Source organism: Stegodyphus dumicola, chromosome 12 (assembly GCF_044657685.1).
Source record: "Stegodyphus dumicola isolate Sdum_Otavi_A_Nest chromosome 12, ASM4465768v1".
NCBI lineage: Eukaryota > Metazoa > Arthropoda > Arachnida > Araneae > Eresidae > Stegodyphus > Stegodyphus dumicola.
Window position 1 is genome coordinate 75348028 of NC_140779.1, and position 26388 is coordinate 75374415.

The 26388-nt window shown below is 33.3% G+C and overlaps 1 protein-coding gene across 1 annotated transcript in view; it reads right to left on the reverse strand.

Annotated features, from left to right (window-relative positions):
* The window catches only part of LOC118203198 (uncharacterized), a 75834-nt gene that overhangs the window by 22446 nt on the left and 27000 nt on the right, over positions 1-26388 (reverse strand). The window contains exons 5-13 of the mRNA XM_035375468.2: positions 26294-26388; positions 21884-21956; positions 20043-20131; positions 17330-17396; positions 8981-9075; positions 8810-8876; positions 7733-7827; positions 3173-3251; positions 65-162 (exon numbers count right to left, since the gene is read on the reverse strand). Coding sequence (XP_035231359.1) covers positions 65-162; positions 3173-3251; positions 7733-7827; positions 8810-8876; positions 8981-9075; positions 17330-17396; positions 20043-20131; positions 21884-21956; positions 26294-26388 — 758 coding nt within the window. The remainder of the gene's footprint in view (positions 1-64; positions 163-3172; positions 3252-7732; positions 7828-8809; positions 8877-8980; positions 9076-17329; positions 17397-20042; positions 20132-21883; positions 21957-26293) is intronic.

Sequence of the window (26388 nt, forward strand, 5' to 3'; positions counted from 1 at the left end):
TAATATTCATTGTCCCAAAAATAAAGTTAAAAATAAATAATTATAGTTGTAAAAAGTTACGTACATGTATATCATGCGGTATAAGTTTCGACGAAGTAAATCTGAGAATGGAATCTGGATCAAGAACAGCTTGTTTAACTGCTCCGTGTAAAGAGATTTCCACTTTGAGAGAGAAAAAAAGAAAGTTACTTTCAAATATAATTTCATCCAGTACATTTGAACAAATGTCATTTTCGGAAAAATTCATTGTTTCCATTACAGGCTTCCTCCAAAACGTACTTGGGTTATTAGTAGGACTGCATAATGTAAAGAAATAAGAATATTTTACTGAAATTATGATGCAGGTGGGAAAGAATTTTATCATGCTTATTTCCATCCGAAAGGCATAATGTTATTCAAAAATAAATTACATAATTCTTTCAATTAATTCTGATTTGGATAGAACAAAATCAACCTTTCAGACAAATGTTTATTAATTCCAAACAATTTCTCCGCAAAAGAAAGGTATTGATATCAAAGATGAAAATATATTTGGATTAACATGACAACATTATACACTCTTTTGCAAAAAAATCGAAGCACCATGAAGGAAGTGGTTGTTTTTGATGAAATTGAATATGTGTATAGCTCATACACAGATAATAAAATGATTAAAATATCAAGGTCATAGTACCTGTTCAAGGCTCACAATCACCCGCTGAGTGTTCAAATTAGTAGTTAGTCGAAGCGCTCTTGGCGGCAACGCATACTTAAATTCGTCGACGCAAGGAGTGGAAGAGGTTACTAATGTCATCCTGCGGGACATTCTGCCAGGCATTCATCAGTTGTTGCTCCAGATCGGGGATATTTTGTGGTGTCAGAATCTGGCGATCTACCATGTTACAGACATGCTCGATTGGCGAAACTCTTGTGACCTTGCTGGCCAAGGAAGAGTATCAATGCATGGAGATAGTCCAGAGATATGCGAGCAGTATATGTGGCCTGGCATTATCTTGTTGGAAAATGGCCTCAGGATAACGTGCCATGAAGGGTAATGCAATCGGCGGCAAGATGGTATCAACATATCGTTGAGCCGTTAAAGATGAACGGAGGATAACTAAAGATGATCTGCTGTCATAAGAAATAGCACCTCGCATCATCACACCAGAAGTTATGGCTGTATGCCTTTGTAAAACAAAAGCTGATTGGAACCTGCTGGCCCCATCCTCTCCAAATACGAACACGGTGGTCATCTGCTTCAAGAGTTAAGCGGGATTAATCACTGAACACTATACGATGCCAGTCTTATGGCAGCCATGATAATCGGCTGCGACACCCCTCCAGACCACTTCGTTGTGGGGTCAAAGGCAAAAGTTTTAAAGGCCTATGTGAGCGTAACCCCGCGTCAGAACAAGCGTCGTGAGATGGTGGACGGTACCATGGGAGATATAGTGTGTGCGTATGTGATTATGGCAAAGCCTCGAGGGCTATCTCGCCTAAGGGGAGGGATGCCTTCTTGGAGGACTTTCTAAGAGAAACTGGCTTGTATACACGTTACATATGGGGAACCACAAAAACGCCCTTGCAGCCAGCCCGTTCGCGGGAATCGAACCTCGGACCGAACTACCAGTGTTCAGCGACTTTACTGCTCGACTGCTGGTGGGCTGGGAGGTATAGACGTGGCTGTAGTGCGTTGAATAGTCGACAATGATACCGTTGGGGCGATTCCGGCCTGGCGAACAATCATCCTATCTTGCCTCGGACTTCTTTCTGTTCCTTGGCCTTCCAGAGCCTTCATTTCATCGGCAATTTCTTTGTAGCCAATCACTGCTGCCAACATCTTTGCACAGCAGTGTCTGTACACTGCAGGTACAGGATGCCTATTGCTCGGTATGACCACCCAGCTTCACGTACCTTACAATGCGACCACGTTCAAAGTCGTTTAGTTGTCTGTAACGTCTTCGATATCGTCGTAATGGCATCTTTAGTTGCTTCTTTACGGATTTACAATGGTAGTAATAAATAAATCCGCTACTGTTACTGGTTTTACACTTTGTGAATTGTGCACTAGAAACGCGTGCTATGATCGCAATCCCTGTTCATTTGCCTTGAAACTTTGATCATTTGCATGTTCGATCAAGATGTTTTTGCATACCAAATTTCGTCACGATCGTAAAGGTCCTTCTTGGTGCTTCGATTTTTTTGCAAAAGAGTGTACATCTTCTGTAAATCTGAAAAGTGAAAAAATATATACTGTAATTCTATGAAAATGTTTAATGTTAGACAAATCATGAATTAAATGTATTTTTGTTTAAATCAATAAGGTTAAAAATTAAAAAAATACTAATATTCTTAAAAACTACATCTAGTGTTTTTTAAATAGCTTAGCTGTTAATCTCTAACAGACCGATTAAATTTGAAGGATAAAAGTCTTACATTCTACAGAATGACAACAGATTGGAATGAACAGTGACATTTGCAGTGAACGACATTTAAAGCGAATCGACGTAAAATCGTGTTTCAGATCAATAGCTCTTTTGGGCTAGTAAGAAAAATAAATAAGGCGAGTAAACAGTCTTTAATTTCAAATGGAAGGTAAAAGGAAATCTATTCTTTTTTACATTCTTTCACGTTATTATTATTATTATTATTATTATTATTATTATTACAGATTATAGCTAATTTTATTTTTTGTCGTTGTAATGTTACACTGTAACGTTCGTTATAAAGCCATTGTAACGACCAACGGCTTATCCAAACAGATCAAGGTCTTAGATGCAACATTTTTTGAGGACCTACGATGTCTCCTTAAAACGGAATTTATATGGATTAACAGGCTGATTTGTAGTCACTTAAAATCTGAAGCATTAGATCTGGAACTTCTGGGCCTAGATGGTATCCAGGCCTTGGCTATAGCTATTTTTAAAGACTAATTAAAACTCTGACAAGCTCTGCAAGGGAAAAAAAATAAATATGAGATCACATATATATAATAGAAGCCCTATAATAAATGAACAAATTTTAAATCACAATATCTCTAATGGAAAACATAAAAAAAAAGGGGGAAGACTAAGTTTTTTTCGCAACATAAGGTTTTATAATTAATAACAAATTTTTTTAAAATTACAGAATGCATTTAGAGTTTAAGGGTAAATATAAATGCTCTCCAAACAAACAAAACAAAATTACGTACCATAATTATCATCCTCTTTTGTGATCCAATTTCTCAAAAAATCATAAAAACGATAATCTTGCAAGCTGATGGCTATGTCCTAATAAAAAAATTAAAAATAAAGGAATTTTATTTTAATGCAGGAAGTGTTAGTAAAGAAGCTATTCGGTAATTTGCTTCGGAAAGTATTATCTGAAAAATGATATGTTTAATTAGGACTTCTATAGTTTGAAATGTTCCACTGCGTGCATGTTACATCGCATTTTAATTTGCTTCTACTTCTGTATTTACATATGTTCATAGTGAACATTTTTGATATACGGAACTCAATATTTTCTAGCTATTGAATACTTTTAAGTATTTATCTATTAACGGGATGCCAGTCGCCATATGTGCGCCAAAGCGCCAAACGTGGTAGCCTATTTATATCGCCTCATGAGGCATATGTGCAATGATAATGTATAAATTGTTTACTGTGGGCAATACCGAAACAGTGCGCGATGACGTATTTCCGCAGTTCTTCGATGTTTTTTAAGAGAACATTGGTCGCTGTGTACATACGGAAAACAACAGTTTCATACTCCCCCATATACACAGCCATCTATTTTTGCTTTAAAAAAAATCGCAGAATGGTACAAATTCGGCATCGCGTACAGTACTGATAGTGTGCGTGTTAAATATTATACATATTATTTACATGTTATAAAAATAGTTATTCTTTTCATGGAGCTTTATATACCGTTAGACTTGCCGCCATCTTATTAGATTTAGTTTAAACCAACGTTTATGTTCTCTTAAAATTGCAAGGTTATTTTAATTTACACGTTATTTTTATGTTAATTCTTTCCTGTTGCTTTTATTTCTTCCGTCAGCTTCACCAGAATGTAAAATAGGTGGGGGGATTTAAATAATAAACAAAATGTAAATTTAGAGAGACAGTTTGTTAAGATAGCCCTTTTTCTCATGAATTTCCTGCCCACTTTCGATATAAACTCGCTTTAGTAAGTGATTTCTGACATTTAACAGTATTTATGCTTAGAAATTGCGAAAAATCTGAAGCTGAGTTTTCTAATTATTAAATTTATTTACTACATTTACTTTATAAGCTTTATTGTAATCCAAGTCCTCACAAGGAGCCGTAAAAAGGTTTTTTTAAATTTTACTGGCAACTATAAGTCGTAGCGTAAATAAACTTTTAATTTAGTCTTATCTCTTTATTTCTTAGAATTCTGGATTACTAGTTCAGCCTATTTCAAAGAAAATGCAATTAAGTAGCATATAGCACAAGGAGCTTAAACTCGAGGTAATTAAGAGACAATTAGATTGAAGCGGACCAGCTGCGCTCAGAAAAGTGTCTATCTAATTTTTAGAAATTGCGTAACAGGAAGTACGGTTTCTATTGATATGCAAATTAAGTCCTGCAGACCTTACAAGACAAGACAACAAGTTATCGCTACGTCTCAAATATTCACCAAATACTAAAAAAAAAAGAAGACTTCGAAAATAAGCAATGACAGACAATTAAAATCAAATGCGGGTAATGTAGTTTAAGACTACACATTCAGTGAAATAAGCTACAATCTGGTTCTGTATTTTGCCGGCACGAAAGTCTAAAACATCGGCTAGCTAGAAAATGTCAAAGCCGGAACATCGCTTTTAGACAAAGCTGGCGAGAAATTCTAACAATGCGATGCGAGTGCTAGAAGTTCACTATTTTTCTGAGATTCAAAACCCTCAATTAATATACTCGCACAGCTAATTTGCATTCTGGTGACGATAACGGATGTTACAAAGATCAATATCATAATAACTGGTTAATTAAAGTAAGAACTTCATAGCTTTCTATAAATTTTTCAAATACCTAGTGTAGTTTTGTTTCTGGAGCATCTGAATTTCAATCACACGCCTAAAGAATATATATATATATATATATATATATAATACTTAATTCTGTATGGCAGTCGTAGTTCAGTGCGGTTCTTCTTTCACATTATAAGAGTTCTCTTTCAAATAAATCAAGTTTCTTAGTTTTAGAATTGCAACAAGTTTTCTCTTACTGTAGAAGCCATACAACAAGAAAGAAGCTGTCAAATAAATTATCTTTACTATTTTTCGTGTACATTATTTCTCATTTTAAAATGGTAAAGATTTATCTGACACCATTCGGTCAAATAATCTGGGATCATCAACATCATAAGTATCACATGCTTCATATTTTGTGAAGAGTAGTTTTAACTTTGTCGTTCATTCAATTTTAGAAACAGAAGCAAATTTACTGCAGAATAACTTATTTATCTTTAAAGCTGTTTATATATCTAATATTGGCTCTGATGTCAGGATTTGAGTTGATAGGATTTAAAAGCAAAACTCCGACCCGCCTAAATACATCATCGCTTAGCCATAACAACGTATTCGGTCAGCCATGATTCCTTTGCACATTACAGAAATTTTAAAGGCATATATATCTGAAATTTATCTAACTTAATAGTTTTAAAAGCTCAGGAAAAATAGGGTGAAAGAAGCGAGTAATAAAAAAGATTAAAATTAAAGTTCCTCGAGCCTTCTTTGCATGCCTTCGTGGTGTGATGGTCTGCACGATGGGCGCATATTCCAGAGGTCCACGGTTCGATTCCCGCTGAAGGAGTTCCATATATTTCATCCTACCTGCTTCCAAAAAAATCCTAATGTCCCTACAAGTTACGTAACATAATACATAAAATAGATCTAAAGGATAACCTATTAGATTTGAATAAGTACACCTCAGTTATTTTCGTCATTTCTTATGAAAAAAAGCAACTTCTTTCAGTAAGATATTGAGACTATATTTTCATTAAAATCAGGCTGTAAATGCCTTGCCCGGTGCCTTAAGGGACATGATTAAAAAATACATTCTCTCTCCAAAAACATCACAAATTTTAATGCATTGATTAGAATCTTGGAGAAGAAATCTATTTAAATAAGACGGAAAACATTCAAAACCAGTAATAATTTGTTTTAAATCAGCATCATTACATATTGTCATAGTCTTAAGAGCTAATATAAGTTTTAAATAATGTTTAGTATTCTAGGACGGTTCCTGGCATTGGCTTCAATTTTCGATAATTTCTTTTTTCATTGGCGATAAAGCTTTTCTTTTTGAACCTGGAAAGCAATTAATTAAACATCCGTCTGAATTGCCTCCTTCACTGTCACAAAATCAACAAGAGCTTCAATCCAATGCATTTTAAAGTTATACCTTAGCTTAATTTCTTTATTTTTGGCTGAACTTTATAAAATAATTTATTTCAATAGCCTAGGCAGGAGAGTGCCAGCAGCGCAGAGGGCACCGTGTCTATAAAAGTCCAAACCCAGCTTTAATTATCACAACCGTTGACCTTAGACATATATTTCCAATTAAAAAAAATGTTTAAAATGAGGCAAATACTTATTGTTTCGTATTTTTAAATGAAAAATTAACGTCGGTTTAAAATACTAAATCTAACTTTTTATACGTTCTCTCTGGGCCTATACTTATATTACAGAAACTTTGTACTCCTTATCATAGAAAAACAAAAAAAAAAAAAAAAAAAAAAAAAACTGAAAGGTTTTAGATTTTAAATTACGTCCAAATGGACGTTTTTTAACATTTTCTCTGTTTACCTTTATTTATTAAATATCACGCTGTTCGTACTTAAACCATAAAATTCAGTTCAATTTAACACTATTACAAAATAGTGTCAAATTGAGCATATCTTTAGAACTTCCGATACGCAGTCTCACTCCCTGGGGATTTTTGCCGATTTTTCATTTTTTAATTTCTTCAAATATAATGCAGGACTCTGACTAACATTTTGTGGCAACAGTTTGAAAAGTGAAGCGGACATTTATAGTAAACCAACGCAAAATCGCAAAACGAAAACAAATGCCCAAACAGGAATATTTGCGTCATTGAAAACATTTCTATAACGTGAAGTATACCAGCAGTTGCAAAAATGAAGGCCGGGTAAGGACTTTTGTAGATACGATGTATATTTATTCTATATTTAGTATATTAAACTGAGCAGAGATCCAATCAAGAGCAGAATCTATATTATAGTTAGTTCAACTTGGAACACACAGGTTATATTTTGTAACAAATAACGTTTACTATTCCTTGGCATCAGGATACCAGATTGCATAAGCTGTGGATCTTTGCTGCGAAAGATCACTGCCAGTTAAGCAGATTTCGAACCTTAATGTCATATTAAAGAAAGCCAGTGCAATATCTTTAACCTATTTACTAATAAAAATAAATTTGAGTAAAGCTAGTGGCTGCGCTTTTATTCTTATATACAATAAGTAATTTACGCCACCTTATGCATAATAAGTTCTAATGCATACGGGACATCATTTTAAGAATATTATCATCCAAAAAAATTTCTTAGTTTGTTTAGATGAACAAAGCTTCTTTCATCTAGCACACGTTAAGGGATATTTTTATCAGAGGTTTTTATATTTTACGTCTGGCAAAGAGAAGCGCCAGATGCTCACCTCATAGGAGTGCATTAAGAGTCTTCATAGGATTATTAGAGATGCTAATTAGAGATTATTAGAGATGCTCACCTCATAGGAGTGCAATACTTCTACTGCACTTTCTGTATACAGATTTCTAGTTTCTTTCAAGATTTCATGTGTTATTTCTGTGAGCACAGGAATCACTGAAAAAGCAGCTCTTATTAGAGATACGAGCATTTTAAATTATTACATTTTCATGATTATCATGACATTTCAATTCATATCATATCTAAATATTTCATTTTACAATGTAATATTTAAATGCATCAGAAGTACTTCCAAGTATTTTACAATATATTAGTTGTTTTGTAGTTTATGTTCATAACTTATTCCGGAATAAAAAATAAAACTGATGGGGAAATCGCCAGTACAATAATGAAATTAATTTTGCAAACATTTTTTTTGGTTTATATTAAGAATTTCTCCTAAACCTTCATGGGAAGGAAGCAGTTACATAAACAGCTAAGAAGCATGTATCTTTAAACTAAAATTTGTTTCTATAAACCAATATAAAATTCAGATTCCAATAATGTAGGCTTAAGTTTGAAATAGACTAAAAAGTTATTTTTGCAGTACAGATATTGCCTTTAAGCATTCGATACCCAAGGCTACTTAAGGCTTTCTTGATTTCCTCAACGTATATTTTAAAGAGAAGCAAGACAACACTAAAGCTATTTTTTAAAATGATTGCATTTATAACTGTTATAAATTTTGCAATAACTCCATTACACTTAGGTTCTTATCATTTTCAAAAATGCAAAAATAAAAAATAGAACCAGATGTGTTTTTATGTTACATTATATTAAACAGTAATTTACAAGATTTAAGACGCTGTATTTTGGACGAAAAAAGAATAAATTGCACTGTTGCCTTTAATGCGAGAAGGCATAAATCATTGATTTGTTATATGCTATGAGAATATGAGTAGCTTAAATTGGAACACATCTAGGTTTATTTTTTAATCAAGATTATGCCCCTCATTTTTTTATTATTTTAATAAAATAATTTTATTTTAAGAATAGTCTTAAATCCTTTCATTTAATTTTGATATTACATTTAAGAAATGCAAATTTTATAATAAAATAAATGAACAAAAATGCTATTTATTCGCAAAATTTAACAAACCTTTACTATTTTTTAGATCAGTCGAGGCTCCAGGAAACAGCATTTCATCCTTTTCCAGAATATACATCTAAAAAAAAAAAAAAAAAAAAAAGATTTAAAAAATAATGTTTTAATGCAATAAATATTAAGTATTAATCTTATTAAATGAATGAAGAAATTTAGACCGCTTACTATAATTCTGTATTTCATACTCTGAACAGAGTCTTTCACGTATACGTGAAGTGCGGGATTCAATAACATAACTTCAAATTGAGTTTCTTTATTATCTGAAAAAAATCACGTTAGCTAGTATGTATCTTTGTTTTGAATGTAATTATAAAGATGTGAATTTTGTAAAAAGGAAATTTATTAATTGTTGGTTCATTCATATATATATATTTACAATAAAATCTTTGTAACAGACTTTTCCTAAGGGATATTTTTCAAAAAATCTAATACGACAGAGCATGAAGAAAGAAATTGTTAATTGATTGGTCGAAATTATTCGAAAATTATTATTTATGAAATTATTCGTTGATTGGTTGGGAGAACTGATTGACCTGATTGGTTGAGTCAATCTGCATCTCGAATACTTTATTAAGAAGCTACAGGCTAGTGAATACTGTTAATTTATATGACTTTAACATTTCTCGTACGAGAACTCTTGAAATTCACCAGAAATATGTTACTGTTGACTTATTCCTCATTTGAGCCACTCCCACCAGTATAATTACGATCCATTTCATTCTGAACCTGTTTCAAAAGCATACTTAATTTAAATTACTTAATGTTTATTTTTTCAAATGCTTTATTAAGCAAACTTTTCAGCTAGTTATATCTTTTGTCACAGCTCAAACAGCTCCCAGATGCTTTTTCATTCTACATACCTTTGTATTTGCTTCAGCTTCGCCTAGTAGGCGTGGCGTTACACGCCCATTTTTTCAATTATACACTGATGTGCAAAAATTAAGGACGAGACGGTTTTTTTCAATATAACTTTGTACAAAAGCTTTCCAAATCAACACATTTAATACCGTAAGATCCCCAATACGTAAGGACATGAGTAATGTAAGCAATACTTACTAAAAGAGAAATCAGAGGGATAAAAATAAGCTTTATTGAAAAAGTAGCATGGAGCGCAATGCGACTGAAGGCCGAAACATCCCTGTGATGGGTGTCTAGCAAGAAACATCCGGTCTTTAATAGGGGATATGATCTTCCCTGACTGCTAGGCATCTCACAGCATCTGCCCATGCTGAGAATGAGGGTGTCAATGAGTTGTTGAGGCATTGCTGCCCATTCGTCTTGCAGCGCCAATCGAAGCTCCGGAATCGTTACTGGTGGTAAGGCCTCCTAACCATTCAAAAGACAAAGACAAAGACAATAATGCAGTGATTATTCTTGGAAATATCTGATGCAATACTTGCGCTATCATAAGAAGTGTTTCTAACCATGCCCTCTTGCAGAACTGCGGTTCTTTTCATTCATGATATTTGAGGAGGTGTGTGTGTGTGATTATGGCAAAGCCTCGAGGGCTATCTGCCTAAGGAGAGGGATGCCTTCGTGGAGGACCTTCTAAGGGAAACTGGCTCGTATACACGTTACACATGGGGAAAACCACGAAAACGCCCATGCAGCCAGCCCGTTCGTGGGATTCGAACCTCGGACCGAACTACCAGGATATTTGAGGAGGAAAGCGTCTGTTCTCTAGCATACTTTAGAAAAGCCTAATGATATTGAGATTAAAGGATCACAAAAAATGCTTACGCTCTTTGCAGGTTCTTCAAACCTCTCTGTCACTATTTTTGCTGTGTGAAATGCCCATTATCATTCTCATACATATGGCACTCCTTTGCGATAAAATGTTTGAACAATTTGGTCGATTTGGTCTTCTAAAATACATCGACAGTCTTTGATAGGCATAAGACCGACAACAGCAATCAATGTTACTCAAGACTTTCAACATACCGCAAAAACGAAACCATCATCAATCACCTCCATGTTTCACTCTGCGCAGAAGGCAGTCCAAATCACATCCCTATGTCCCCACATAAACTTTCCTAGAAGTGGGAAAAATAGTGGACTCATCGAACTCAAAACTTCGACATTACACAGTGTATACATATAGCAATAATGCACTGTATACTATCTAAAGACTGACTTTCGACACCAGTGAAACCAGAGTTTACCGTGTGTTGCTCGACTATGAACATTCAACCTGTGATGTTCCTGATAGACATTTTTTGGGGAAAGGAAAGATCACAAGGATGTTGAATTTTTCTGTGATCTGAGTAGCCTCTTTTTTTTTTTTTTTTTTTTTTTTTTTTTTTTGTGTGTGTGTGTGTGTGTGTGTGTGTGTACCAAAGTAAAAATAAAATATTCAAAATATTCCTTAGAAAAACATTTCTGATGTTAAGAGATTACGTGACGAGCATTTTTATACTGATTACTGTAAAATATATTGACCGACACACATAAGCACACACACATATGTATGTATGTAAGATAAAAAATATGTAAATCAAAATTATAATTTAAACTAATGGTAACCCTTTAATTCTCCCTCTCTGTTTTAAAAATTGTAATAACTTCTCTGGATTGCGTCATTTCTAGATCATTCCATTTTGCATGGCCTGCGCAAAGCTGATGACGTAATAATTGGGAACTCAAACTTTTTAACTCGTACAAAAACCTTCCTCTTCGTGTGCTGCCATCTTGCATAATTACGCACTTCAGCTTCGCTATTTACCCTGCTAGGATGTAATATCGCTGTCTAGCTTGCTCGCGCAATAATATCAAAAATATAAATGTTCTGTGAATAGGCACGACTAAAGTGCCAAGTGATTGTAGCCACAAAAATCAGTTTCAAATAAAAATTGAATTAAAACTACCTCGACTGCCAAGTTTCTTAGATATTACGAACTCAGCATACTATTAGCATACTATGCAATCAGAATTCTTCCTTTTCAGTATGGATCTACCCAACGAACGTCATGTTCAATATGAACGATACATATTCTTTGGATCTACCCTATATAGCTATTACGCATCAACAGTATTCTGTCTTTTCCTTGCGTTTATTATTGCAATTAGCCGGTAGTATAGTTTCCTGCAGCCTGAGACCTCAATGAAAATTTATTTAGTCAGCTGTTCAAATCATCGTTTTGTGATAATTCAAAGGAAATGTGAAAGAATTGAATAATCAAATTTGTTTTTTCAGTGTTTAAAAAATAACCTATTATACTTCTGCTGTGATGTTTTGCAAGTGCTTCAAAAAATAATCACGAGTAGTGTTTACAGAATAAAATTAATCTCCCGATAAATTCAGAAGTCGAAAGTCTAGTGAAAAGGAATACTGAATTTGCTTCGGCCATCTCTATAGTATTTAGGGGGAAAAAAGTACTGTAAATAATCTGTGAATTACCGCTTAAGGAGATTCAGCATTACAACGGGTTCAAGGTCGATCTGAGTTTGTGCTCCGCTTTTTCGAATAGTACTTCGTCAATTGACAGCTGAAAAATTGTTATATTCGTGTGAATTTAATTCATAACGAGACAAAATTATATAATATGCTGCGGATTCCATACTTTTCATTTCAATTTTGGTTAAAATTTCTGCAATTTAATTGTGCTGTTACTGCAAAAATGGACAATTCTTGTTCATTAATTTTTCTAAATTTTCACAAGTATGCGTGAGCAAATTAAGTAACGAATTTTTAAGCTATTTAAACTATTTATAGGGAAGGATATTAAAGTAAATAATTATATTTTTGTATTTATGTTGAAAATTTTGAGTTGTTGTTAAGAATTCTTGAAGTAATTTTGAAAATTAGTATAAAATATGATAAACAAATAGTGTTTTTGAGTAGTATTATAGGAATCATAAGTAGTGTGGAATTATGTTACTGATTTTAAAATTTACGGATCAAAATATGTTCAGGTAAACTTTGAAGGTTCCCAGTTCCCCCCCCGTATATAATAGGGTTTTTCCCCCCAATATAACGGAGTGTGGTAATTTTTTAATAAATGGAATGTTATAGTGCAGTTAAAAAAGGGCAGCTGCCTTTAAAACAAGGAACGGAGGCCTTTATAAATAACTGCCGCGAGAACAACTGGTGAAAATTCATACACTAATTCGTTATTGTGTATTTGCCCATAAGATGGAAATGTTCGTATTAAGAAAAAGCTGTGGGGTCTTCCAGTCTGTACAAAATAAGTAAGTTAGTAATTTCGATAATAATAGTATATTATTTCAAATGATGTTTCAGATAAAAATTTAATTACATTATAAAATTTTGAAATTTTTTGCAATTTTGTAATGGTAATGGATGTTTTGAAATTTTTATATTTGAAAAGTTTTAAAGTCTTCTCTAAACAGCTATAATTGTGAAATTAATTTTCTTATTTTATGTTCACAGCATTATATGGTCCATATTATTATTGTAGGGTAGTGTAGAATTTAATATATCTTTAATTTTTGCATATTTGTTTTTCATTTCATTAAACTAGGTTGAAGATTTTTATGGCTATAAATTAGAAATATAAACTTTGATAATTATACAATACTGGAAGCCAGTTACCTTTATTAAGGAACAGAGGCTTCTATTGTGTAATTGTATTTAAGCATACCACAGCCATCAGCAACTAGTCACGCTGTTTTGCCCATTTTCATCAAAGTTTATTTTGTTGTTGTACTGAATTTTGTTACTATGTATTAAGTTCTAAATTTCATTTTACATCGCTCTACAATTAAGAAAATGTGTAATATTTTTAAAATAATCAATTTAAATTTCATGAATTTGTAAAAGAAAATTTTGGTTTTATATTGGCAACATCAATTTTTATGAGAGACGTTCAGCTAAGGACTGGAAAAATATTATGATTAATATTCAAGCAAATATTTTACAGAACTGTGAACTTTTCCAGTATTTCTTGAAAAAATTAGGACATTCCTTACAGTGTTTTTACAGTTGAAGACTTTTAAATTTCAATAGAATTTTGAATTTGCATTTATTGTTAAAAAAGATATCTACAAGATTTTTTTATTTAAAAAATTATTTATATCAAATTTTATAATATTTCCCTTGTTTCGCTACTGCTATGATGCTTTTTTCTAAAAAGGCTTTTCAGTCGCCAAGCCGTTTTCTCCTTGAAGGGGGAGGGGGAATATGTAAGATAAAAAATATATAAATCAAAATTATAATTTAAACTAACAGTAACCCTTTAATTCTCTCTCTCTCTGTTCTAAAAATCTTAATAAGTTCTCTGGAGTGCGTCATTCCTAGATCATTCAATTTTGCATGGCTTGCGCGACGCTTATGACGTAATAATTGGGAACTGAAGCTTTTTAACTCAAACCAAAACCTTCATCTTCCTGTGCTTCCATCTTGCATAACTACGCACTTCAGGTTCGCCCTCTACCGTTAGGATATAATCTCGCTGTCTTGCTTGCTAGCGCAATAATATCAAAAGTGTAAATGTTCTGTGAATAGGCACGACTAGAGCGCCAAGTGATTGTGTCCACTAAAGTCAGCTGCTAATGCGAATGAAACTGCCTCGTCTGCCAAGTTTCTTAGATATTACGAACTCAACATTATTAGTACACTACGCAATCAGAATTCTTCCTTTTCAGTATGGATCTACCCTATATAGCTATCACGCATCAACAGTATTCCGTCTTTTCCTTGGGTTTATTAGTTCATATTATATATATTCAAAATGAAGATCTTTTTTGCATTTTATAGATTTCGTGTTCTACTGAACACTGGTAGGCTTTAGGATTGTCACTCAGCCAACTCGTTATATTATTTACTTTAATTAAAAATTGATAAATAGTTGTCGTTTAATGAATTTTTAAAATATTGTTACAATTATTACGATTCTAAAGCAGCTTTTCTTAAACTGTGGGTCGCGACTCCTAATGGGGTCACACAGCGAAATGATGGGGTCTTAAATTCAGATATGTGAATTTAAAATTACATTAATGAGACTGCCGCCCAGACGGATAAGCGGTTAGTGGCTCTGACTGCTCTACAGAAGGCCCGGGTTCAAATCTCAGAAAAGGCATGGATTTAAATTGTCTTGTCCCTTCATAGGAAGTAAACGGTGGTCACCTACTAGGTGCCTCCGTAATAAAACGCTTCCTACTAGGTGTCTCCCTAATCACCGCTTCTGGCCTTAATAGTTGCCAAAGACTGATTTCTTCTGCTAATTTCCATTTTTTACTGCTACTTTAGTTCAAAATTTCTGGCAAAGCGGATTTAGAGTCGCGAAGGAAACTTGACGATACAGTCATGAATGAAAAAAGTTTAAGAAGCGCTGTTTTTAAATTAATAAAATTTCTTGTTAAGACTATGAAAACTCATAAATTACTCGTGTAAAAATTCCTACGGCATACTAAATATATCCTTAACAAAATTGTAGGCAATAGTTAAAATCATCAGGTTACATATTTTATACAATTTTTTAATTAAAAAATACAAAAACATGAATCAATGCGTTAGTGAAAACATTTTTGTGTCTGGAAGTATCTGTCTGCGAGCAATGGTTGCTGAAATAAAAACCAGGTAAGGACTTTCGTAGACACGGTGTATATCAGAAGTATCTTTAAAACGTATACAGTTTAATGCATGATTATGTTTATGTTATTTACTACACAGCATTATAAAAATACAGTTCTGTATATCTAGACTCTTAACGGATTTATGCAAATAATTAATGCGAGAGTTCTTTCATTTCCTGTAGGTGTAGTCCAACTTGTTTTATCCCATCGGTGCTATCATTGAGGCCTTTCTGGCTCCCCCTTTTTTAATTCACCATGTTTCCTTGCCAAAAGCTCAAAAGGAGATTTTTATTGTATTATTGTTGCTCGCGTACGGGCTCGTAATAGATTGAATGCACACAGATGATAGCTTGATAAAATTTACTTTATCAAAAGAAGCACTTCACAGTTTTCGAACTCTGCTCAAAAATACTCAAATACTGAGTTGAGAAGGTGACGTTAAATTGTAAGGTTATAAACTAATCAGTTAAGGTTTAAAACTAACTAGTTATTATGAAAGCAGAAGAGGAGAGTACTTTTCTGTGGAACAGGGATATACCTACCGCACACTTTGTAGGCAGTAAAATTTCTATACCGCCTACACGTTCACAATAACTTAATATAGCGCAAATGCAGTTTTTAAGTGGAGGTTTAGTAAAAAATATATAGTTAAATTTATGGATTTATTTATACTATAACTTACAATATTAAACTTTTACTAGACAGAAAATTCATTTACAAACAACAAAGCCGTATAAATATATGCAAACAAGAGAGCATTGTGCTGAGGGGAATGGTCAAGAAGAGAACTAAACTTTAAGGGGTGTACATCCATGCATGTCTCGATCATCCTTGATCATTATCGGACAGAAACCTCCATCATCCAACGTGAAAGCTCAAATCGTCCACTAGTGGGTGGTAAGGGTCAGGTTGACTATCCCTGATGTGGAGCATAAATACGACCGTTACGCCAACTGCTTTCCAATCTTGCAGATTTTTTTGCTCCTGACAAAGAGGGACCTATACCTGTTTGCTCTCGTAATCGACTGAGATCTTGACATAAATCTACGCCAAAATCGGGGTCTGGACTTGAGTTGGTGACCACTCACGCGACAGACTCCAGCCAATCTACTTCTTCATTGCTTGTCTATATCTTCACAGCTCGAACGGCTTTTCCAATCTTTAATATTTTCCAAATTAACTTGACTAGCTTCGCCGTTATGGCATGGCGTGTATACGCCTTTGAACTCTAGTAACCAACGCTTAAATTTCAAGATAAGTAGTAAAAGCGGAGCCCGCTGTAGGCTACTGACAATATCCCAGATCAAAGAGCAAATGTTGCTGTGTTACTAATTTTATTTTTCAGTTAGTATGATTTGAAGCAGCACTTCTCCTTTCTGTATTCTTCACCAGAATGTAAATAAGGTAGCTAGTATTTAAACTGAGGTTTCGGGATTTTAAAACAGAGCATGTTTCTGGCTGCTCGATTCCTGCCAGCTCTGTTAGTTGTAATAAATCGGATTTGCGTTATATCGTTCCCGAAACCTTGATTTTGATGTTCCAGTTAGAATTACTGAGCCAACTTATAATTATAGTTTAATTGTGTGGTCTCTGATTGCTGTTTACACATTCAACTTAAATTTGACTGTTCTGTTTAGTTGCATTCCACTAACTGTGGCTGATGTTGCTACCATAAGAATGTGCGTATGTCTTCTCAAGTCTGTTTAAATAAAAAGATTATTTAAACCTTTTCCTTGCTCCTAGTTACTTCAGACAGAGAGATGATTTTCTTCACGCTTGATAGGGTTATTAGTTCCAGAATAAGTAAAAATCCCATAAAATAAATAATTGCAGATTCTAATAAGAATGCAGTATCTCCGTAGTTCCTAACAGTACTGATATATATAAATTACGAAACTTCACTCGTATTGCAGTTTTAAGTTTCTCTGGTGAATAAGAAACACAAAGAGAGAAGAGATTAAAATGATAGTCTTTGTATACCTGGGTTTTGAAAGTAGTATGCAGTACTGCGTAGTTTCTCCGTATCTTGTTGGGGACCCAAGTCGAACTGAAAATAATACGGAAAATTTGTACTTTATAATACGTGATATCACAGGAAAAATGCACACAGATACATGTAATTTGCTGGTCCGAACATTTAAGATGATAGTATTTCGAACATCAGACAAATGAACAAAAGATTATAGTGTTTTGAACAACAAATAATTTGAACAAATAGTCTTCTACAGTTGAAATGTAAGCGATAATGAACTAATTATTATTTATGCTAGCTGCTGCATTAGTCTACATGTATAATTAAGAAATGCATAGTCCAGAAACAAAAGAGACTGAATGAATGATTTGATTATAATTTAATGAAAATATTTTATAAAATTACAAAGATTTTCAATTTACTTTTTGAAAATACTGTAGAGTATTCCCCCCTTTTTTTTATTTTGATCAGAGATTACAAGGAATCATTTCATTTACCTGTGTGTGTTATCGGGATGTAAAATGTTAGCGCAGATGGAACATCCGCGGCTCGAATTTTGAGAAGAACACAGTTGATTTTTCACATTTCATGCTTTGAAAAATCGCAATAGTTTTTACAGTGACTGAACCTATAGTCCCTTGCTAAAATGTAGAGGAAGATAACAGGGGACGGTCGACTGAGTTTCGTGCTTTCCCGCAGTCATTCTTAAACGGCAGATAATATTAAAACAAAAGTATCTTCTTTTCCCGCCGTGCGTGCTTTGTGGTAGCGGTAATCAGTCCATTCTGATAGTATTTGGCAGATCCATGATTCGAATCCCGGCGAAGGCACTACTGATTTTTGAAAAATCTCGTTTTGAATCTCAGTGAGGATCCAGTTCCTTTCCAAAATACCTTACAGCTTCTACAAGTTAACTTTATGAACAGCTCGGTTGGCAAGTAATTATTGCATTAGCATATACAGGTAACTATTGGAAGACTGTTGCTCGAATTTCGATGAGGATTTTACTAATCAGGTCCGAAATATCTAATGGTCCCTATAGTATAGTAATGTCGCCTCGCAGATAATAAACATTTCAGGATTCTTTACATTCCCCGCCGCTCAACGTTTTTTTGAGAGGACAGGGCTCATTACTTGAGAAGAAACTTTAAGTTACATTTGACATAATTCAATGATTATCAAGACTTATGCCAAAAAAATGCATTACTTGTAATTTTTTCTACAAGTTTCACTCTTTCAAATGGAATAATTTTTGTGGATCAGTATTAATATATACATATGCTAAGAAGTTATGATATTTCGTGATTATTCTTTGAAAGATTTCTGGCATTTTTAAAATATTGTGTACGACGGAAATTTTATTTATTTTCCCAAAAGTACTAACTGTAATACTAAAGTACCCCAAAGTACTAACTAAGTACTAACTGTAGTACTAATGTAAGCTTATTTACACGATTCATTCTGGATTAGTGACATCAAAATTGAAAGTATTTCCATATATGGAGGAATAAAAATAACTTGTCTTTTATAGTAATCTCCAATAATTATTTTCTGTTTTACTCCAGTAAATTAATTTCAAATATGTATATAAAATCTATTGCTGCAACTTGTAATTTGATGTAAATTGAATAAAAAATCTGTTCCAGAATAAAGCTGTTCAAAAGATTCCCGGAAAATCATGCCACGCACTTGAACATACAATTTTTGACCTAAATTGCTAGAGGGCAACATATAATAAGGTTGAAACAAGGTCGACATCTCTGCATCCAATCTAGATATATTTAGTATTGCCGGGCCTTGCCAGTTGCTAAGCTTCCGCTCCGAGGAAGAATATCCCGAGGATCGCTCCGCAGATTCTTCCTCTACCATCGGCCACTCCAGAGATTTCTCACCGTGATTCTTTATTTCCTCCTTACGTACAGGCATTTACAAATCTCCATGCTTCCTCTTGAATTCGAAACCAATCCTTTCGGCATGGCAGACAGGGTCACTAACCACTACCCCACCTGAGCAACTATACACCCTGCAGAAGAAATGTATGAAATGAAATCGTATGTATTACAAACGCAATTAAAGCATCATTCAGCACAAAATCTCATTCTGAGTAAAAAGTGCTTCAGCGCAGTCTTCTGAATGGTACGCACCAACATTTCTGAGACCAAATAATATGAGTCAGCAACTAGAGAGGCAAGATTATACTTGCTGTTTTGTTCAACAACTTGAACACCTTCTACCATGAATTTGTGATATCAAGGTTAATTATCATAATTGCTTACCACGTGTGCTAGTGCTTGATCACTGGAGCAATATAATAAGAAGAAAATGACCCGATGGTCAGAGAGGTGGAGGACCGGATGGATTATGTATCACAATAACGCTTCCAGACACATGATCATTTTAGTTAGCGAACTCATAAAACAAAAACGGATACTTTTCACGTCGCAACCACTTTAGTTGCCAGCTTTTTCAACTTGTTTCCTAGCATAATCTTTAATGTTTTAACAAACACGCCATATGAGTACCTCCCTAGAACTCCCTAGAACCCTTTTGTAGATAGAGCGAAATAATTTGATATAGCAGAAAGATATAATTATTCAGCATTTAGGTAAGCCGAAATTTATACTTGAAACAGATTTTAAAAGAAAATGCAGATGCTTTTTAGAAATTTATGTTAGAGCGCATATATAAAGTATTTATTTATAGCTTCAATTGTTAACTTACCTGGATAGTAAATTTTTCTGCTCCTTTCATCTCTAGAGTAGGGTTTTGCGCAGTAACAATTTCATCCACATTATTTTGAAGATCAATTTCTATGAAGAAAATTAAACTTGTAAGATTCAAGGGATGATTCCTATTTCTTTTCAGTTTTACAGATATTATTTTCTTGAATTATGGATATTTTTAACAAATTTCCACATAATCAGAATTTAGAATAACTTGAGTATCAACCAAACTCTATGCAATTATTAAATGATTTATTCGAACATGCATATTTTTACGAATCATGTTAGTTATATTGCCTATAACTGCATATTTTCTGGTAAAATAATGAAAATATTTAATGCAATAATTAGTCAAAATAAGCATAAATTTTACCTACTGTAGTTTTGTGGAGCTTAGTCCAACATTATGAAACCTTGTTTGCTGCCGTGCGGCAGACGTGTAGTGCATGACGTATAGGTTGTAGTGTTTCGTTGAAAGAAGAGTGGTGTAGTTCGATACAGGCTTTCCCGTGCTTCCGAAAGGAATGGAGTGAAAACTGTTTCTGCAGGACACTTCAGAAGCTTCTAAGGATTATAAATGAAGCGGTGAAATAGTATAAGCAGTAATTTTGGACTCCAAAAACTGGAACTGGTGAAGTGATTGCGGAGCTATTGAAGGCTTTTCACTTCCTTCGGCTTAATATACCATATGAGTTTGCTTATTCTGAATTTTAAAGATCTGCGATTTTCTTGTATACACAAAAGCACAGTCACAAATTTTTTAAAAGCACCACGAATGAAAAATCTGCTATTTGTTCTTTTACAATTGAAAACCTGATTTTATTCACGGGGTTCAAAGAAACCTCAAAATCTTATTGTTTGAAACATTTAGAAAATATAGGTCTGAGTTTAGGGATGAATGGAAGACAAATAGAAGTAAATGATCTACAGAAACTGCAACCTTTTACACTTTTATTCCTTTTGCAATTCTCTTAAAATCACCTCCTATTATTTGAACAAATGAATTTAATATTCTGAAAATGATTATCTTTTCCAATTGTTATCCATTTTTTTTTTGTTCTTGGCATCTCCTATTTGAAGCATCACAAGTTTTAATAACCTTCATTTTTAATTTTTCAAACTACGTGCATTTCGTTTCCTACGTCTCAATAAAATCAAGTTCCCAGTTGTAAAAGAACGAATACTCGATCTTCATTCACGGAACATTTATAAAATTCTTTGTGAATGTAGTTTTGTGAATATAGAACAAATCTGCAGACCTTTAAGTTTCAGGATAAGCCCATAAGCAGTAAAAAAAAATAAAATGTCTTCAGTAACTTCTCATAATTGAAATAAAAAACCTCAAATTGCAATTTTTGGAAACCAAAACTATTGCTCGCAGTATTGCTTCCTTCACTTTATATTTCTTAGAAACTATCAAATTTTCTTGAAGAGCGATCGCATCACTGATACAACTTGACCAGGAAACTTCATTGTACTGTGCTTCAAATCTGGTATAAACTTCGTTCTGTTTTACATCTTCATTCACAAGAAATTTCATCACAAGAAGCCATTCTATGTTTGCGCTCATATGTTTCAGAGTCATTTCGTTTAACAAATGATAAGCGTTGCCTCAAAACATTGCCTCGTACTTTAATAGCAGATATCTTTTCTTTATATGCATGACTTATAGAGTGTACTATAGTTCATTCTATACAAAACTCTTATAGGAATTGCTATAGGAGTTCTATGGATACTCATGAGACCTAGTAATGTGCCTTTTGACTTGAACTTTCTGCATATCCTTTTATGCTTTGCCTTTCTCATTTTTTAAAGCTTATACTTTAAAGAAAAACTTACTTTTTTTATTACTGCGGAGAATCCATTCAGAACCATTTACTGTAAACATATCTGAAGCATGGACTTCAAAAGACTGTAAAAGAAATACAATACATTAATTGTACACTCATATCTAGGAATACATTTGTCAGCGAAATTAGGAGTAGTGATTTATGAATCAAAAACTGGGTAATAAAATTAGTAATTTTGGATACATTTAACAGTAGGCGCATAAAGTACACTTTGAAAGGTTTCAAAGTGTGAGTAAACTTATCAGTTTTGCACTATTGCATTAAAAAAGAAACTCCGTTTTCCTGCGAATGATCAACCTCGTCAACATGATTTTGCAAAATCTGTAATAACTTGACAGAAAACAGATCAAACTCAAAAGGATGTTGAAAATACTAGAGTTTCGCAAAATGTCTGTAGCAAACAGTAAAATCAGTTAAAAAGGAATAAAACCAACTAGGTCAAGAGAGAAACATAGGAAAAAAAACTAAACAATGAAGTGTGATTTTTCACCAACTGTTCTTTGAAATTATCAACAGAATAAACTCTAAAGAAATATAGTGGACATTCTCAGTAGGAATACTGCAGTTTCCATTGATACAAACCACTCACACAAACAATTAACAAAATGCATTTCTGAATTGTATGCTTGATTTCAGAAATCTGCTTATATGTCTCTGACAATTATTAAGTCTTAAGTAAAGCAAGTAACGTTTTATTAGCAAAAAGAAGTAACAGTAGGGAATTTAAACTGTGATCTTTTATGAAGAGACCTTTTAACTGTTCGAGATAGCTCACTCACTAATTCCCATGAACGGGAACAGACGCAATTGCACTAGAAACTATAAGAATTAAAATTCTTTGTATTACTGAAACTAATGCAACCTCTTCACCTTCTCATTCATAAACATTCGCTTTCGCTAAAGGCTTGATTCGCCTTTGAAAAGCTGTTCAAATTCTGTTGTAAAAATGTTAGAAGCGTCACGGTTTCATAGTAAAATTCACAAAGTAATTATAAACATTCTATACTCCTCATAAATCAGCAAAATTACTTAACCAATTTCCCATCCTGGGCTAAAACTACTTGCTCTCGTCTTTATAAAAAGGTATATACACTTGTAGGTCAATACGTTTCCCTGTAATAATAATCAACGTACTGTTCAAAAGAGGTAGGCTATGGAAAATACAAACTTTGAGAAAATTTAGTAATTCTGTTCATTTAGGGAAAGGTGTATATAAGTGAGCGTTTACACCGTGGCTTTATTGGAAATGTCACAACCATATGATGTGAAAATCGGTACAGGTCAGTACGACGCCAACGTTTCGACGCAACGGTTCGACGCCAGCGTTTCGACGCGTGGTCAATTCGACACGAGGTCGTTTCGACGCGGGGTCAGTTCGACACCATACTTTTTTTTGCTTTTGTTTGACGCCATACTTTTCGTATTTTTATTTATTTTTAGAATAAGTTTGCATCATCATTCAAATAAATTTGGTGTCATCATCATTTGGTGTTTCCACCCGACATTATGGGAATTCATGGATGGTGTCAGGCGTGTTCAAAAATCAATTGATCAATGCTATGAACAATTTGTACGTGAAGATTAACCGCCGCACAAGCGGAATAGGTATCTGCGAGCTGATATGAGAATTAAAGTAATAGATGAAGATTTTGAAAATCGAGAAATAATGGAATACCTGAAAGGTGTGGCGCATAACTTTGCAATTGATTAGTATAATAACAGTTCTGTGATGTAATCTTATTTATCTCTAATCTTATTTATGTGTAATCTTATTTATCTGTAATTATATTTGACTGCAATATAATATAACTACTTTGTAATCATATGTTTATTTACCATTTGTGTATTTTGCCTTTTTAATGCTGTTTTGTGAAATAAATAAATAAAAAAAAACCCTCCCTCATGTCCCGGGGCCTTGACGTTGGCGAGGGGGCTTCTCACTAATCTGGGACACAAACAAAAATCTAGAACACTTTCACATATATACACACATATATTTATTTCAAATATGCATGCAAACAATCGCTAATTCAATAAATAAAAATCAGGCATATTACTTATTTATATTACTTCACATTTAAAATAAATACAAATACGAAAAAAAAAAATATGGCGTCGAACTGCCCTTGCGTCGAAACGCACGGCGTCGAACTGCCCCGCCGTCGAAACGTTGGTGTCGAACCTTTGGCGTCGAACCGTCAGCGTCGAAACGACCTGCTTCGGTGAAAATCATTAGCTTTGTTCACAACTTTCAAAAAGGATCTAAACCGTAGCTACTCAGGAAAAATGTGTGCATGCGTTAATGTGCCTTCAGTTTGTTGCTTCACTATGAATGATATGTTCTCATGCCATCTAAACGTAAATTTGAAAAATTAGAATATTTAGAAGAAATCCTCAAAGCAGTTTCCATAATAATATTAATTTGTATTACTAATTGCCTAGCAACAGTATAACAGCTTATGCCACTTATGACTATTCAACCACAGTATAAACATTCCTTCAAGCGTTTTGTACTTTCATCTCTTCATACCCAATAGTCCAGGATCTTCTCAACTGTATGTCTGATGGAGTAACCCTGTCGACCGCTGTGTTGGTACGCATGTACAACGAAGTGTTTCACCGGATACGCATCTACTTGTGCGTAATAAAATGTAGTATCAGTTGCATAGTTTATTTATTAGGAAGTTTTTTTTAGAGTTTCATGGAATCACATCCACATCTTGTTCGGAATTCGAACCTGAGCCCACCACAATCTGTTACTTTACAGTAGCCATTTCCATCAAAGCCATTTCTTCTTCCCAAACCATGACTCATAACCATCGCAACAACTTTTGCAAAAAAATGGTCGATTCCTCTGATTTGCTGGAATTCCGTCTGTGCGGTAATGACGTCTCACGTTAGTATCGTAAAAGAGAGGAGGGTCTTTAGATATTGATATGCCTATTTTAAAGTAACAGATTATAGTGTGCAGCCGGCCTACTACGCCAAGATGCTCGAATTGTTGACCGTTTCGGGCTCACATTGAAGCAAGCATTTTCAAACATAAACAGCTAAGTATGCAAAAAAGAAAATATACCTGCAATTCACAATTCATTAATTCTGGGCATCAAACAAGAATCTTCAAGTATATCTTTTAAACAAGTAAGTTTTAGCAGTAAAATGTCTGAGGGAGGCTTATTTTAAGAGAAATTGTTTAGATATAATATTTAAATATTTGAATTAATAATTAATTGTTAATTTAATGAAATAAAACATATTTTTCTGATACTATTTTTATCATAAAATATTTAATTATAAAGATTTAAACAGCTAGGAATCAAAATAAAGATTTAAATAATGTTTCAATCCGTAAATCTGAAATATTTTATTAGAGCATTATTCCTCATTGAACATAAAAATTGTTTCAATATTATATTACGTAAAAATCTTAAAAGATTAATGGGAAATACTAATATTATGCTTTGATATCAACGTTCTTTTGCATACTTTCTCTGTGTCTTCACAAACACATATTTAAAAGTACTCTTTAAAGAATGTATTTAGAAGTAACTAAAAATGAAGTAATTAAACAAAGATACTATTATTAAATTAAATTATGAAGAAAAATATAATAATGATATTATAGATAATCTTAAAGAAACGTTTTTAATAACTGGTCACTCTAATTCGTGCCTATTTTAAAATATTTCTTTTTTGGGGGTAAAATAAGAAGCAGCAAGCAGCGGTCCATCTAGCCTGAGGCATAGAAAGCAAGTGACTTGCGCTCAGGACTAAATCTTAATTCAAAATAAGTTAGTTTCGGTTTTCAATGCACTTGATTGCATAAATTAATAATGCTGTAAAATTACTATTGGCTGTTTTAGTTCCATTTACATCACCAGCCAAACATGTAATTCCATTACAGTAAGAGTTATATGACATGGATTAGTCTCTAAATGACGCAGTGCAGAAAAAGATACTACTATTTTTAAAATAGAGAGGGGAAATACTCAAATTAAATTAAACATTAAGGGGCCATTGCTAATTTAGATTGTACATTTTTATCTTTCTTACATATATCTATACAATATGAATCCGATAACCAATTTAACAATCTAAACTATTTTATAGAAATAATAAAATATGCAACATACAAAAAGATACATAGGGTTAACCAAGAGGAAAAAATTAACAATGTTAACCACATTCATTTCCTTTAAAAGGAGAAATATTTTTTGTTTAAAGAAAATTCTTAAAGATATGGTTCAAAAGTTTTTTAAGAATAACAATTAAATATAATGTCAAGATGGCACGTAACCAAATGTATATATTATAGATGAAAAGCATTATACTTTTCACTTTAAATATTTCAAAATAAAATATCACATTTTTTCATAATAATTCAAAAATATTCACTTACAATGACAAAATAATGTATGATTTTTAAAGATTTCTCATCTTTGCTACTTCCAAATATTTCATCAATTTCTTTACGGCTTATGCCTTTTAAGATAC